Source organism: Canis lupus, chromosome 12 (genome assembly GCF_011100685.1).
Source record: "Canis lupus familiaris isolate Mischka breed German Shepherd chromosome 12, alternate assembly UU_Cfam_GSD_1.0, whole genome shotgun sequence".
Taxonomy (NCBI): domain Eukaryota; kingdom Metazoa; phylum Chordata; class Mammalia; order Carnivora; family Canidae; genus Canis; species Canis lupus.
Window position 1 is genome coordinate 1,474,376 of NC_049233.1, and position 14,047 is coordinate 1,488,422.

General features: G+C 58.1%; 1 protein-coding gene across 4 annotated transcripts; it reads right to left on the reverse strand.

The window, feature by feature from the left end:
* Window positions 1-109: 109 nt before the first annotated feature.
* EHMT2 (euchromatic histone lysine methyltransferase 2) lies at window positions 110-13,477 on the reverse strand. 4 transcript variants are annotated; one of them, XM_038553580.1, is made up of 28 exons: window positions 13,420-13,477; window positions 12,707-12,773; window positions 12,393-12,611; window positions 12,043-12,293; window positions 11,043-11,127; window positions 10,905-10,945; window positions 10,629-10,784; window positions 8,449-8,586; window positions 8,204-8,318; window positions 7,944-8,045; window positions 7,565-7,713; window positions 7,324-7,467; window positions 7,009-7,244; window positions 6,748-6,930; window positions 6,568-6,650; window positions 6,084-6,190; window positions 5,860-5,982; window positions 5,671-5,772; window positions 4,722-4,826; window positions 4,464-4,618; window positions 4,208-4,375; window positions 3,692-3,836; window positions 3,291-3,368; window positions 2,879-2,994; window positions 2,685-2,771; window positions 1,233-1,311; window positions 916-1,091; window positions 110-626 (listed from the first exon to the last, which is right to left on the reverse strand). In XM_038553580.1, the coding sequence occupies exons 1-28, from the start codon at window positions 13,459-13,461 to the stop codon at window positions 446-448; spliced, it is 3,633 nt and encodes a 1,210-aa protein (XP_038409508.1). In that variant the 5' UTR covers window positions 13,462-13,477; the 3' UTR covers window positions 110-445. The 4 variants fall into 4 exon arrangements, with proteins under 4 accessions (XP_038409508.1, XP_038409509.1, XP_038409506.1 ...); XM_038553581.1 differs by lacking the exon at window positions 7,944-8,045; XM_038553578.1 differs by lacking the exon at window positions 13,420-13,477 and having other exon boundaries at window positions 12,707-13,001.
* Window positions 13,478-14,047: the final 570 nt, after the last annotated feature.

The window sequence follows — 14,047 nt, forward strand, 5'->3', positions numbered from 1 at the left end:
TGCCCAGCATGCTTCCTGTCCTGTTTGCTGCTGTGGACCCACATTCCCTCTAGCTGTGGGCCTCCTTTCTGCCCAGCCCCTATTGCCCTCCCAACAATCATCAAGACAGTTTATTACCAAACCCAGTATTTATTGAGAATAAAGGAAACCAGCTGGCATAGAGGCCCAATTTCAATTCATCAAACGTCAGCTGAGGAGGGGGAACAGGGAGTGGCCAGCCCTGAAGTCACCCTACCAGGGAGGAGCCAGCTCTGGGAGAGAGGGGCTGTCAGACCTCCAGGGCCTGGCTGGGTCTTGGCAGAGGAATGTGTGAAGGGGGAGGGGTGAGCTGATGGCAGCACCCTGCAATGTGGGCTCTGGAGCAGCATGTGGCAGGAGAGCTGCTGTGCAGGTGGTCGTCTAGGGCTGGGGCGTGTGTGTGTGCGTGTGTGTGTGTGGTCCATTGTCAGGGGTTGACGGGGGGCAGCGCACTGAGCTCTGGCAGCAGGTCGGGGTGGGGATCCAGGCGGGCCAGGCGGCTCTGTTCCAGGGCGATGGCCTCGGCCGAGTGCTTGCACTTCTCTGAGCCGCACTGACATGTGAAATACTTGCTCTTGATGTCCCAGAAGCGGTCACCGTAGTCGAAGCTGTTGGAGGGGCATGGGACGCTGTGGGGTGCAGGGCCGGCAGCACAGGCCCGTCCAGAGCACCCACCCCATCTCCTCCCGACAGGCTCTAGGACCTGCAGTACTGGCCCTGCCGGTGGCCTTGTTACACGTGCAGGAGCTTAGCTCTGGCTCAGGATTCCGTTTGCACTGTCTGGGAGGCTCTGCCCTTATTCACGCCTAGAAGCCAGACCCTCTCCAGCCTTGGGCTTCGGGCCCCAAGTGGCCTGCCTCTCTCACCACACCCCCACACACAGCATGGACACCTCACCCCAGCTCCTCCCCAGTCCGGATGTCTCGGGAGCTGAAGAAGGCAATGCGTGGAAAGCGCAAGTCTTGGTGAAGCATGAAGACCCGGACGGGGATGATGTTGGGGTCACACAGGTGGTTGATGAAGCGGCTGATGTTGCCATAGTAACGGGCATCGATGCAGTACACCTCTCCATCCTGAGGGGAGGGCGGCACTCTTCATACTCGCCACTGCCCTGCCTGCCTGGCCAGCTGCCCCACCCACAGACCACCCAGGCCCTCCTCCCCAGGCTTCTGTCTGCCCACTGGGTGTGAAGGACAGAGGAATTTCTTGCCCACCTTGTTGTCTAAGTCGAAGAGGTAAGAATCATCCTCTCTCACATCAGCCTCAGCATCAGAGATTAGCTCCCCGACATACCTATTGGGCAGGAAGTGGCGGTTCCGAAGGTGAGCAGGGATTATCCAGAGCTGGCTCCAGGCCCTGTCTCTCCTCATGACCCCATGGGACCCTCTTCCACCACATGTCAGCTGCCCTGGTCTGTGCCCATGAACCCCACAGATCTGTATGGGCGGGTGTTGGTGGGCATGGAGGACAGCCGACTCCAGATGTCATGGGATGGGGGAGGAGGACGCCCCCCCCCCCCCCGCCCCGAGAGTGAGAAGCAGGAGGAACAGGGACACAGCACGGGAGGGGACAACGCAGAGTGTACTCCTGTCAGCTATGGTCTCCACGGACAGCTGCACCAACAGGCAGGACCAGCGAATGTGGGGGAAGCTGGGGGCCAGTAGGCCAGGGATGAGCTGGAGAAGCAGCCAGGGAAAGGTAAAGGGAAGGGCCAGAGCTGCGCCAGAGGAAGATCAGTGAGCCCCTGTGGCTCAGTATCTGTGGGCATGTGGTGTGGGTGGGGAAATCCATGTGAGTTTAATCCCTGGCAGGTCTGTGGACTAGGAACCACCCAGCAGGTGGTAGCGATGCCAGGCGACAGGACAGGAGAGGTGTCAGGGCTGCGGGAAGGGATGGAGCCATGGGGGCCATGAGAAATGCCAGGAAGGAGCTGGGGACAGGGACACCCACACTTAGAAAGCAGAGGAAAAGAAGCCGGTGAAGAAGAGGGATGCATGGGACTGACGTGAGGACAGCGTCGTGGGAGCCAAAGCGAGGACCAAGATGCAGGGCAAGGCACGGGTAGTTGGGAGGCAGCACTGGCAGGAGGGTGAGGGCAGAGGCAGATTCTGGCAAGGATGAGCAGTGAGTGGGTGGTGGGGAGCCTGAGGCCCAGGAGGAAGGGGCCATTTGAACAAAGTTGAGAGATGGTCCAATAAAGAGATGGAGGCCCCTTAAATAGGCAAATGGGGCTGAAGGGGGGCCTAGATGAAGACTGAGCCGTGGAGGAGGAGCCAGGTGACGGACGGGGTGACAGATGCTGGGAAAAGAAAGAATTGCTGGACAGAAGCAAGGCCCGTACAGAGATGGACAGAAAGGCCGCATCATTACCTCCATTTTGGAGACAAAAAAAAAAAAAAAAAAAATGAAGCTCAAGCAGGCTAAGAACTTGGCCAAGGATTCCCAGTGGCAGAGCACAGCTCAAACCTGGGTCTGTAGGTCTCCAGGCTTGGAAAGGCAGGGCAGGGGAGGGGAGATGTTGCAGTGGTGGCAGGAGGCTATCAGGCTCTGCGGTCTGTGTGGGCTGGGGGCAGGTGCAGTGAAGGGGCAGGCCCACCAGGGAGGAGAGCCAAGGGAGACCTGGGAGTCAGCTGTGGCTAGGCACCGACCCCCTGACCCCTACTCACTCGCAGATGAAGGTCCCCTGGGGGATGGTCTGCAGGGCGCGGACCCCCCAGCCCATCTTGGCTGTTCGGTAGAGCTGCAGTCGCACTCTGGGGGTGGGGAGGGAGGGTGGTGTTAGGTGGAGGGACCTGGAAAGCCCCCATTTGAGGGGCACAGGGGTGGGGGGGTGAGGGCAGGCTGCAGGAGGGGTCCTCACTTGATGCCGCTCTGCACCACCCGGTTCTTGCAGTTTCTCCAGCAGGAGCAAGCCTGATTACACTCGAAAATCAGTGGGGGCTCAATCTTGTTAAATTCCTGGAGCAGCCGCCCGTCCTGGGGTTGAGGGTGGGGAGAGTAAGTGGTTTCTATCTGGTGCCCACCTCGACTGCCAAGGAACCCCCAGAAAAATCCACCACGGATCCCAACCCACCAGAGAGGGAGGACAGGCTGGGGAGGCCACACATGTGGAGCTCAGACAACAGGAACCCCATCAAGCCCTTAATTTGCATGCAGCTGGCACAGGCCCATCTCCCCCTAGCACCCTCCCCACAACCCCTGCTTTGCCCTGCCCTCTTTTCATGAGGGAGGAAGAGAGGGACAGGCGGCTTGGATGGGGCAAGCACACGCACCTTGTCATACCAGCAGCGGATGCTCAGCTGGCCACAGAGGCAGTTGGAGCTGGAGCAGTCGTCCACACAGGTGCAGTGCTGGCGCAGGAGGCAGGGGGTTAGCCCGATCCTCAGAAGCAGCCCTATCCCCACAGTGCTCCCTGACCCCTAACCACTGTCCTTTCTCTAAGATCACTGCTTTAGAACAGTGGGGGCTGATGGTCCCAGGATGAGGGGGATTCAAAATGCTAATTACAGGGGTACCCAGGGCCAACATGAGCCCGTAGACCTTCATGTGTCCTAAAGAAAGGACCCCTCTCCCAAGTGGATGCAGGCCCACCCCCAAGGTCCCTTCCAGCCCCACTCCCCTGGCCAGGTGGCTCGTTGGCCCACAACTTGCCCAGCTGTGCTTGGCAGCTCACTTGCAAGTGGGTGATGTTACGGTCGATGTTCATGGTGGATGTCTCGCAGTTCTCTGAGATGTACTTGTAGTCCTCAGGGCAGGGTTCCCCGTCCACACCGTTGACACAGGGGATGGGCACGTTCTCATAGCCCCGAGCCACATCCCTGACACAAGGGGAATGGGGGCTGGGGTGAGGGGGTCCACAAGGTGCAAGGAGAGGCCTGAGAGGTCCCTGGGGCCGTGGGAGGAAGGGGGTGGTTCTGGGGGCTCACCGGGGTGGGGGGAGTAAGGTGGTCAAATAAACTAGAGGACAGCCCACGAAAACTGGATTTCAGATAAATAGTTTTTTTTTTTTTTTTTTTTTTACCATAGATAAGTCCCCAGTGCCATGTGGGATGCTCTTAACACTAAAAAAACATGCACTGGTCATCTGAAATCCTCCTTTAACGCTCTTTTAATTTACTGTATCTGACATCCTAGTTAGGGGTTGGCTCTGGGGATTCAGGGGAGCCTGGGGAGGGGACAGAGGGCTCACCGACAGATAATCTTCTCGGTGCGGATGGCCCGGTTCCCCACTCCAAGCCGAAGCTTGCGATTGAGCTGCAGCGCAAACCACACATCGGAGCGCTCGGGGGTCAGGTCCCACGCTGTGTCCCCCTCCTTGTTCCGCAGCTCCGGGTTCGCCCCACGTGACAGGAACAACCTGGGAGGGGACGGGAAGCCCGTGGGGCCTGGGGCCACGAGCCGAGCCGGCGGCAGGGTGTCAGGGTGCGGGGCAGGCAGGGGCTCACAGCACACAGTCGTGGTAGCTCTCCCGTGCTGCGATGTGCAGGGGCGTGTCCCCATGGTAGTTGACGGCGTGGAGGTCGCAGCGGGCGTTGAGGAGGACCTCAGCGATGGCCGCGCTCCCAGTGAAGGAAGCCCAGTGCAGGCAGATGTTTTCCTCCTGTGTGGGTGGGAGGGGTGAGGGTGGGTCTAAGCCGTGGGCGCCTGAACCCAGTCTCCTCTCTGCTCAGACCCCATCTCCCCTACCCCCACCAGACTCTCACATTGTCCGTGAGCGTGACGTCAGCACCCCGTGTCAGCAGCATGCGGATCACTTCGATGTGCTTGTGCTCTGCGGCCCAGATAATGGGCGTCCAGCCCCCACTGTCCTGTGGGTCGGGAGAGAGGGAGGAGGGTGAGGGGCTGCCGTCCCCTGCCCGGGGCCACCCAGCAGCTGGCCTAGCTTACCCAAGCAGTGCGTGGTCTAGAGCACAGGCCCTAGAGCTGGACTCGGAACAGGGGTCTCTGCTCCACCCCTCATGTGTTACAGGACCCTGGCTAAGTCTCTGAACGTCTCTAGGTCTCAGCTTCTTGATCTACCCCATGTGACTAATAGCGTCTACTGCTCAAAGTTGTGGAGTAATTTTTCTCTTTCCAAAAAGCACATATTTTTTAGGTCTTTCCACTCGAAAGTCCTAGGATATGGTAACCCAATAGCAATAACCACTGCTGAGGACACAGACCACGTCTCTAAAAAACATTTCCTGTTTAAAGGAACCAGAGTCCCTTAGAGAAATGGTAGATCAAGTCTGGGGCAGGAAATGTACTAAGAGGTAAGGATGCTCTTAGAAGTTGCTGGGTGGGACCAAAAGCCACAGGAGCCAGGCTCATGGGGTTCCTCCTGGACAAACCACAGGACAGTTCAAAGACTGAAAAATGACAGTAATGGGCTAAAACAGACCCAACATATGACACACTAAGAGGTAATAAGAAGCATCGCCACACATTCCTAGAGATTAAGGCAGCAACTGATCATTCCAAAAACATAGAAAGAAGCAAACAAGAAAAAAGTGGAAAAAAAAATACAAATGAAGAAAAGGCAAGAAATAGGGACAGACTGGAACAGAGTGATGGAAGTGTTGGAGATCAGCAGGGGCTGACAGGAGGCACAAAGGCCAGGGCTGAGCCAGGGGCCCGGAGGAAATTGGCTGGGCAGCCAGCCAGGCCACTCACCTGGGCGTTGACGTCCACCTGTCCTGTGCTGAGCAGCAGGCTGACCATCTCCAAGTTCCCGATTTTGGCTGCATGGTGGAGGCAGGTGGAGCCATCTTCCTCCTGAGGGAGATGTGGGCAGATGAGTCCCTTGCTGGCACCTCAAACCCTGTTTCTGACCCGAGGTCCCAGCTGGCCCGGTCACCACACCTTGCTGTAGACACAGCCGCCACGCTGCACCATGTAGCGAGCTACCTCCAAGTGGTTGTTCACTACAGCCTCCATTAGCGGGGTCCGCTGCTGCTTGTCTACTGCATTGATGTTGGCTCCAGCCTGTAAGGAGGGGGCATGTGGGCTGGCATCACAGAAGGGCTGGGCAAGAGAGGGGGCGCAAGGGCCTGGTCCACGAGACAGAGGGCCTGGTCCGAGCTGACCTGCAGTAGCACGTGACAGATCTCAACAGAGCCCTTCTGGGCGGCCGCGTGCAGGGGCGTGCGCTTGCTCTGCTGATCGCTCTGGAAGTTGGGGTCCAGGTTGTCCACTGTGGGGAGAGCCCGCCATACCGGAAGAAGGAGGGACAAGTGGTAAGTGACTAAGGGGCAGGTAGGACCTCCTCTAGGAAGGCTATGTGGGGTGGGGGGCCCTCTGGGCAACGCAGTTAACCTCTCTGGGCTTCCACTGGCAGGGCTGGTGTGAGTGGATGTGTATAAACACAGCACCTACGTGTTTGTCGTCACCACTGTCCCCATCATCCTGGGTTATCTGTGAGTATGTCTCCCCCTCCACGCTCCGTGTTTCGGGGCAAGGATGATGACCTTCACTGTTGTACCCCCAGCCCTGGGCCCGGGGTCTGGCATGTATGGTCTGGTGTTCCATCAAGGTCTGCAGAATGAATGAATGAATGAGTGGAATACTCACACAGCATCAGGATCACCTTCTGTAGCTCCCCCTGTTTCACTGACAGGTACAGCTGTCGGGGGTGGAAACGGAGTTTCTTCCGCCTGCCATGGTGAGGGAGAGGGGTAGGTGTCTCAGAAAGGGAACCCACCTTTCAGCCCCAGCCCTCATCGCCATGCCTGAGAGCCACCCCTCATTCACCTCTCTGACTCCTGGATGACCAGGGCCTTCTCCAGGGCCTCGCGGCCTGGACCCGGTGGCAGCCCCACGGCTGAGAGGCAGCCCCCATTGGGAAGGGTCAGGGAGGGCCCTGAGCTGTCGATGGTGTCGGCCAGAGGGTCGCAGGGTGGGCGCCGGGGCTCCCCATGCCCTCGCATCCGGGCACTGTGGGAGAAGGTGCTGATGTGTACCAGCAGTGGTGTTGGGCAGGGAACAGATAGTTGGGAATGGGAAGGCCAGTACCTGGGCTGGGAAGTGTCTGCTCTCCCAGGGGCATCCTGAGCCAGGGGTGGGGGGGCAGGGGCTGCAGTGCCAGCTGGTGGGGTCACCCCATCCCCCCGGGGGATGGTCACCTCCTGGGCCTCAGATGCATCCTCCCCACAGTGGGGACAGAAGACCATGCCATTCAGCTGGGACACACAGGCCTTGTGGAAGCGGTGGGCCACACGGAAGTCAGGGTGGCACTCCAGGAACGTGCCCTGGAAGACAAGGCATTCAGGCTCCGGGAGACCCCTCCCCCATGGGGCACGCAGCCTGTCTGCCCCACTGGTTACTCACCGCTGTACAGAAGTAGCCACAGCCGGGGCAGCAGTGGTGTTTGACCATGCGGGCACGGTGGGTCTCACAGAGCACCATCAGTGCCACGCGGCTTGATGGCCTCATCGTCTCCCGTTTGAGGATGGCAGCATTGCAGCCCGACAGCTGTGGCAGTGTGAACGGGCAGGAAGAGGGTGAGGCTGGGGCCTGGGGCTGGGTCCCCCCCACTGCCGGCACCTCTCCTATCAGCTCACAGGCCCACCTCTCCATCCACACTCTCTGTGGCCATGCACTTGTGCCCAGCTCTCTCGCTGATGCGGTCAATCTTGGGAGCCTCCATGCGGCAGCTGCAGAGGGGCAACTCCTCAAACCCCCGTTCCGTCTCTAGTGAAGACGTGTCATTGGATATCCCTTGGACGGAGGGAAAAGGGCGCTGAGCGAGGCCATCCCCATCACCCATGGGGACCCCTGGTGGGGCCTCTCACCCCCGCCCTGCTTTTCCCTCATGCTCTAGAACCCCTAAAGCCTGGCCATGGAAGGACAGACACCTGGGCTCCAGTGGGATCCTCCTCCTCCTCCCGGTACCCCCCAGCCCAGAGGCTGCCCCCTAGTGGCTCGCCATCCCAGCAATTGGCAATTACCAGCGTGGTTGGGGGAGAGGGTCCCCTCGCTGGGCAGCTCCAGGGACCCCAGAGGGACCTCCATGTACTCACTAGGGCCTGAGGAGCCCACACCATTCACTCCTGACATAGAGACAGAGAGAGTGAGAGCACGAGCTCATAGGTGCCTGGACACGTGGGTACATGCGTGAGTACATGCGTGAGCGTGTGTTTGTGCACGCTCTCTGGGGGCTGGGAGAGGGGCTGGAGGAGCAGACCCAGAAGCTGAGGAGCCTCCTCACCTCGTGGCTCCTTGGCCCGGGGAGGCTCGCGCTTCCGCCGTTTCCTAGACGGCTTTACCCATGGGCTGTCCTTCCGCCACTTCTTCTTGGCTTTGCGCCGGCCACTGGAGCCACTCTGGGATGGAGGAAGAGTTAGAGAGCCTGGGCCCCAGCCCACGACCTCTCCTCCCCTCTGAGGACTCAGACCTCTGGCCCCAATCCCAGCGTCCCCCCTGCTCCACAGGATGCCCGCTGCGAGCCCTTACCCGGTCAGACTGATTGCCTGATTCCTCGTCTTCTTCTTCTTCTTCTTCCTCTTCCTCTTCCTCCTCCTCTTCTTCTTCCTCCTCCTCCTCTTCCTCTTCTTCCTCACTCAGTTGTTCAGCCAAAGCTTCAACCTCAGACTGGGAGAGAGGCAAGGCAGGGCTGGGGAGACAGCAACCTCCAGCCCATAGCCCTCTCTTGCAGGTAACTTGAGAAAGAGACAGGGAGGGACTTATCCAACCCCAAAGACTAAGGCAGTGAAGCTGGAGAAAGAGCTACTACTACTGTCCCAGGATGGCTCCCTGGAGGTGAGCATGGATGGGAAAAGGAAGTGAGCTGAATGTTAGACAGCTGTGAAGAACTCACAACAATGTGTGTGAATCTTGGGAACATATTAAGCAAAAAAAAAAAAAAAGTTCAGAAAACAAGCACATAGTTTAAGTCTTGAAGTTCACATGTAAGCAAAACTACCCATGGCCACTCCAAACACTAGATGGAAACCTAATGATAAACTTTATAACGAGGATGAGGTTGACATCCCATAAATTCTTTTTTAATATTTTATTTATTTATTCATGAGAGACACAGAGAGAGAGGCAGAGACATAGGCAGAAAGAGAAGCAGGCTCCATGCAGGGAGCCCGATGTGGGACTCGATCCTGGGACTCCAGGATCACACCCTGAGCCAAAGGCAGACGCTCAACCGCTGAGCCACCCAGGCGTCCCGACATCCCATAAATTCACTGACCAATCTCAAACATGACTAATAAAAAGACAAGATGTCCTGTGCCTCCCGATATGACACAACAGGAAGTATGCACACCAGCTATCAAATCCTCTCACCATTAAAAAAAATAAAAACCCCAAATCACCCGAAGCCGATCATGCTTCTAGATCTAGTTTACATGAAATATCGGGCAGAGAGGACATTTAGTCCTCACCCAATCAGTGAATTCCTAAACATGAGGAATTCTGTATCACAAGTGACCTGGTTTCTTCAACAGATAAATGGCAAAAAAAACTTTTTCAAAACCAAGGGCATCCATATCCAGAGAGACCTAAGGCAAATGTCAATCAAACGAATATATGGAGCCCATCTGACAAACAGTGGCACCTGGGTGGTTTAGCGGTTGAGCGGCTGCCTTCGGCTCAGGGCATGATCCTGGATCTGGGGATGGAGTCCCGCATGGGGCTCCCTGCATGGAGCCTGCTTCTCCCTCCGCCTGTGTCTCTGCCTCTCTCTCTGTGTCTCTCATAAATATATAAATAAAATCTTAGAAAAGAAAATCTGACAAACAAAAACCTGTTTACGAAACCACCAAGGCATATTATGAACCCTAGTAGCAAGGTGATGGTGTTAGGGAGTCACTGGTAGTCACCGGGAGTCACATTTTTCAGATTGCGAACAGTGAAGCAGTGATATCAAAGCATAGGAAGAGGTCTCACATTTAAAGATACAAATGGAAACATCTCCAGATAAAATGATGTGATGGCTACTTTAAAACAGTCAGGGAGGTGGGCCGGTTGGTGGAGGAAGAGCTGAATCAAGAGCCACTGTGTCCTGAAAATTGTGGGAGCAGGGTGAGGCTCCATGAGGGCTCACCATTTACTCTTTTGTGCATATCTGAAATTTTCCCTGACACGTTAAACAAAGTGCACGTCAGGAAGACCGCATTATGTCACATAGGTAAATACAAACATATGAGATAAAATCAAACTAAGAACAAAAGAATAAACAGACAAACCACAGATAAACAACAAAATGGGGGCAGCCGGGGTAGCTCAGCGATTTAGCGCCACCTTTGGCCCAGGGCATGATCCTGGAGATCTGGGATCGAGTCCACATTGGGCTCCTGCGTGGAGCCTGCTTCTCCCTCTACCTGTGTCTCTGCCTCTCTGTGTGTCTCTCTCACGAATAAATAAATTAAATCTTAAAAACAAAAAAAAAACCCAAAACCAAAATGGGATGCTAAACCCAAAGTCCAGGATGGTGGTTACCACAATGGAGAGGGGCGAGGGGCCGGGCTGGGGTGGAACACACAAAGGGAGGAAGTTACAGAGAGGATGGGAAGGTGAATTAGGGGGTGTCACAAGGTAAAAAGGAAAGAGAGACAAAGGGGGTGGGTGGGTGGGAAAGACTGGAGAGTGAGCCTTGGCAGAGAGGTAGGCTGGCTCCTTCTCACCTTGCTGTCAGAGTCCACACGCTCATCCACAGAGTAGGAGTCGTAGTAGAGGCTGAAGTCATCCCCCACCACTGTCTCCCACTCCTCCAGGGACCCTGGGTCCCCTTTCTCCATGGTCACTTCTCCTGAACCCCGTGCAGAACCCAACTCCTCCGACTAGGAAAAGATCAGAAAAATGGAAGCTGCTGGTACTTCCCTTCCCAACCATTTCCCTTGAGGGCAGGATGCAGCCCCCCCCAGGTGGAGAGGCCTTGTCTTCAGCCTCTCTAGGCTCACCAGGCCACCTCCAGAGTTCAGCTTCCTCCTTTTGGCCACATCTGGAAGGAGAGAGAGAAAGGAATAAGGCTGGTTCTTCGACCCTCCGGACAAGATTTATCAGGTGGCAGGTGGGTGGGGTGTGGGGGTGGCGCTGACCTGAGGTCATCTTCCCCAGCGAGTGCAAGTCATCACTCATGCGGAAATGCTGCACTTCAGGGGGCCGCTTCTCTGGGACAGGAGGCTAGTGGCAGAGAGGGAGCACACTTTAGGGTCAGGGAGCATTTGCATTCAGTCAAGGGTGAGCCACACCCTCAAAAATGTCACCTGAAGCTCCAGTAAGCCAGAATGTGGCAATCACAAGAAGTGCTGTCTCTCGAGAAGAAGGGTATGAGGCACATTCCACACCTAACACTCACCTTTTCACTCACCCGAAGGAGCGGGCCCTCTTTACCCATTTTACAGATGAGAAAATAGGTTTGTGCCTTGCCCAAAGCTACCTAAACCATACCCAAACCCCCAAAAACACTGTCACAAAGCTTCTGAAATTCTGGGGCTTTTTGTCCTTTCCCTCACCCTCCTTCCCTGTAGGGAGTCACAGTAAAATCCTTAGAAGCCCTTTGAAAAAGGAAGCAGGGGGAGTTTCAAAGGGAGGGAAAAAGCTCCCTTGGGGCTTGCTTTGAGGTAGAAAGCAAGTTAGAAGTTCCTTAGTCATTATCATAAGAATAATTGGGACAATTAACTACAACAGTAATCCTCTAACCTTTTTTTATTTTTAAAGATTTTACTTATTTATTCCTGAGAGACAAAAAGAGGCAGCAACAGAGGCAGAGAAGCAGGCTCCCTGATGTGGGACTAGATCCAGGATCATGACCCGAGCCAGATGCTTAAACCACTGAACCACCCAAGTGCCCCTCTAACCTTTTTTACAACTCCCCTCTCCCCAAGAATATAAACTTGTCTGTCTGTTCAGATCAAGCCCAGCCCAGAATCTGACACACAGTAGCCCCTAGGTAAGTATGGCGAGCCCTGAAGGGATGAGAAAAAGTCTGAAGCTAAACTGTAAAAAAAAAAAAAAAAAAAAAAAAAAAAAGTCCACAAGGGGTACACAGTGGGTTACCTGGGTCTCCCCACCTCCACCCCTCCCCCTCATTCTCACCTGCCCATTTCCTGGTTTGGACATGGTTTTTCTGGCTCGGTGGACCTTGGGCTGCCCCTCTGGGCTGGGTGTGGCTGCAGGGGGTTCAGGCCCCGCTGCTGCCCCCTGGGCTCCCGGCATACTCAGCAGCCGCATAGCCAAACTCTGGACTGAGGGGGGTGATTTTGCTGCGCCTGTCATTGACATCTTGGCGCGGCTGGGACAGGCACCCCCCTTGCTGGGGGAAGAGGGGAATGACTTTGTGGCATGGCCTGGAAGACAAATAGGCAGACAGAAACAAGGTAAGACGAGAGGTAATCAGAGGATACCCCCCCTCTGCCCCCCAGGCCCCTGACTCCCCAGCCTCTCACCCAGCAGGATTCGGCTCCCGTGGAGGTCCCCATCTCCCTCCAGATTCTCAGGTTCATCCCCAATGAGCGGTGTGGCTCCTAGGGGGGTGTCAGCCCCCTCATCACCCACGGTGACTGTGACAGAGGCTGGGGATGAGGGGCCAGCAGGCTCCAGGGAGTCAGGGCTGGACTTGGGCAGGGTCTCCTCACCACGAGGGGTGTCCCCCAAAGAGCCGTGAACTGTAAGGGGAAAGAAAAAGTTCAGGGCTAAGGTCTCGGGGAATCCTGTGTTGGGGGAGGTGAAGGTCCAGCTGGGCCTGTTCAGCCGCACTCACCTCTCTCAGAGGCTCCTCTGGGCTCCTTCTCCAGCACCAGCGCCCCCATCTCAGCAGGGGCCTCCCCCTGGCAGGGGACACAAGGTATAGGAGGGCTGGTCAGCCCGCTAGGAAGTTGGGGAGCCCAGGACGCCTGGGCTCTGGGAAGAGAGAGTAGGCTCCGGGGCCTACCTCTTCCTCGATGGGGGCCCCCCCGTCCGCGGCCTCGGCTGCCCTGGGGGGCCGCACGACCCCTCCCCCGGGCCCGCATCAGCCCCCTCCCTCTCGGCAGACCCCGCATCTCTGGGGCCTGGAAAAGAGGAGGGGGAGGGGGCGGGGCCTCTGCGCCCCGGCCCCGCCCCCTCCTCCCGGCTGCACGCGCCGCTCCCCCTTTGTCCCCCAGGCCGCGGGGACCCCGGGCACCAACCCCTCCAGCGCCCGCCGCTCCCCAGCCCGGCGGACGGCCCCTCGTGCCCCTCGCGCGCGCTCCTGGGGCCCCGGCTCCCGCTGCCCACTCGGGGGCAGCCGGCGGCTGCACGCGCGCCTCCGTGCCCACTCCCCCCACCTCCCACCCCCTGGTCCCCTCATCCGCCCCCGGTGCTGGCCCTCCGGATTGCTGTAGGTCTCGTCCGGGCCCCCCGGCCCCGTTGCACCCCCGGAGCATTGCACGGGCGCGCGCTTCCCCCGGGCGCGCGCGCGGGCATGCACCCGCCTCTCCCCCTCCCCTTCCGCACCTCGGCGGCCGCCGCCGCTGCAGCTCCCGCCGCCGCCGCCATCGCCGCTTGCGCGGGGGGCCGAGCCGGCGCGCGGCCGCCCCGGGTCACGTGGGCGGGGAGGGGGGGCGAGGAGGGGCCTTAAAGGAGCCACGGCGCGCTTTCTGGCCATCTCCCCCCACGCCGGGAGCGGCCTCGGCGGTGGCAGCGGCTGCCCTAAGCTGGGGGCTTCGGGGGCGCGTTCCCGCCGCTGCGGGCGTCGGCTGCGCGGGGAGCCGAAGGCGAGGCACGCCTGGCCGGGGTGGCCCCTCCGTGCCCCGCCTGTCCGTAGGTAACGAGAGCGGCGTCTGAGCGTCCCGGCTCGCGGCGGCTATCTTCCCGAGGAGGCCCGCGTCTGCTTCTCCCGCCTCGGTGCGCTCTAGTTTCTGGGTCTCCGGGTAGCAAGTGTCGGCCTCGCTTCTCCCCCGAGCAGGAAGGGGGCAGCGGGAACGCATGGAGGACACCGGTGCTCTCGACTGCTTCGTACCGGCAGGAGCAGCGTCCTCTCCTGAACCCGGGGCTCAGGGTCCCTTCTGTTTGAGCCGGGTATGCTAAGGCACCAAGTGCACCGGGGACCTGAGTAACCCCCAGAGGCTCCACAGTCATCACC

Coding starts and splice junctions, on each gene's coding strand:
- EHMT2 (XM_038553578.1), bottom strand. CDS start 12,986: ATGCGGGGTCTGCCGAGAGGGAGGGGGCTGATGCGGGCCCGGGGGAGG. Junction 7,245..7,323: donor GTGGCTACTTCTGTACAGCG/GTGAGTAACCAG, acceptor CTTGTCTTCCAG/GGCACGTTCCTGGAGTGCCA. Junction 627..915: donor CGGACTGGGGAGGAGCTGGG/GTGAGGTGTCCA, acceptor CCCCTCCAACAG/CTTCGACTACGGTGACCGCT.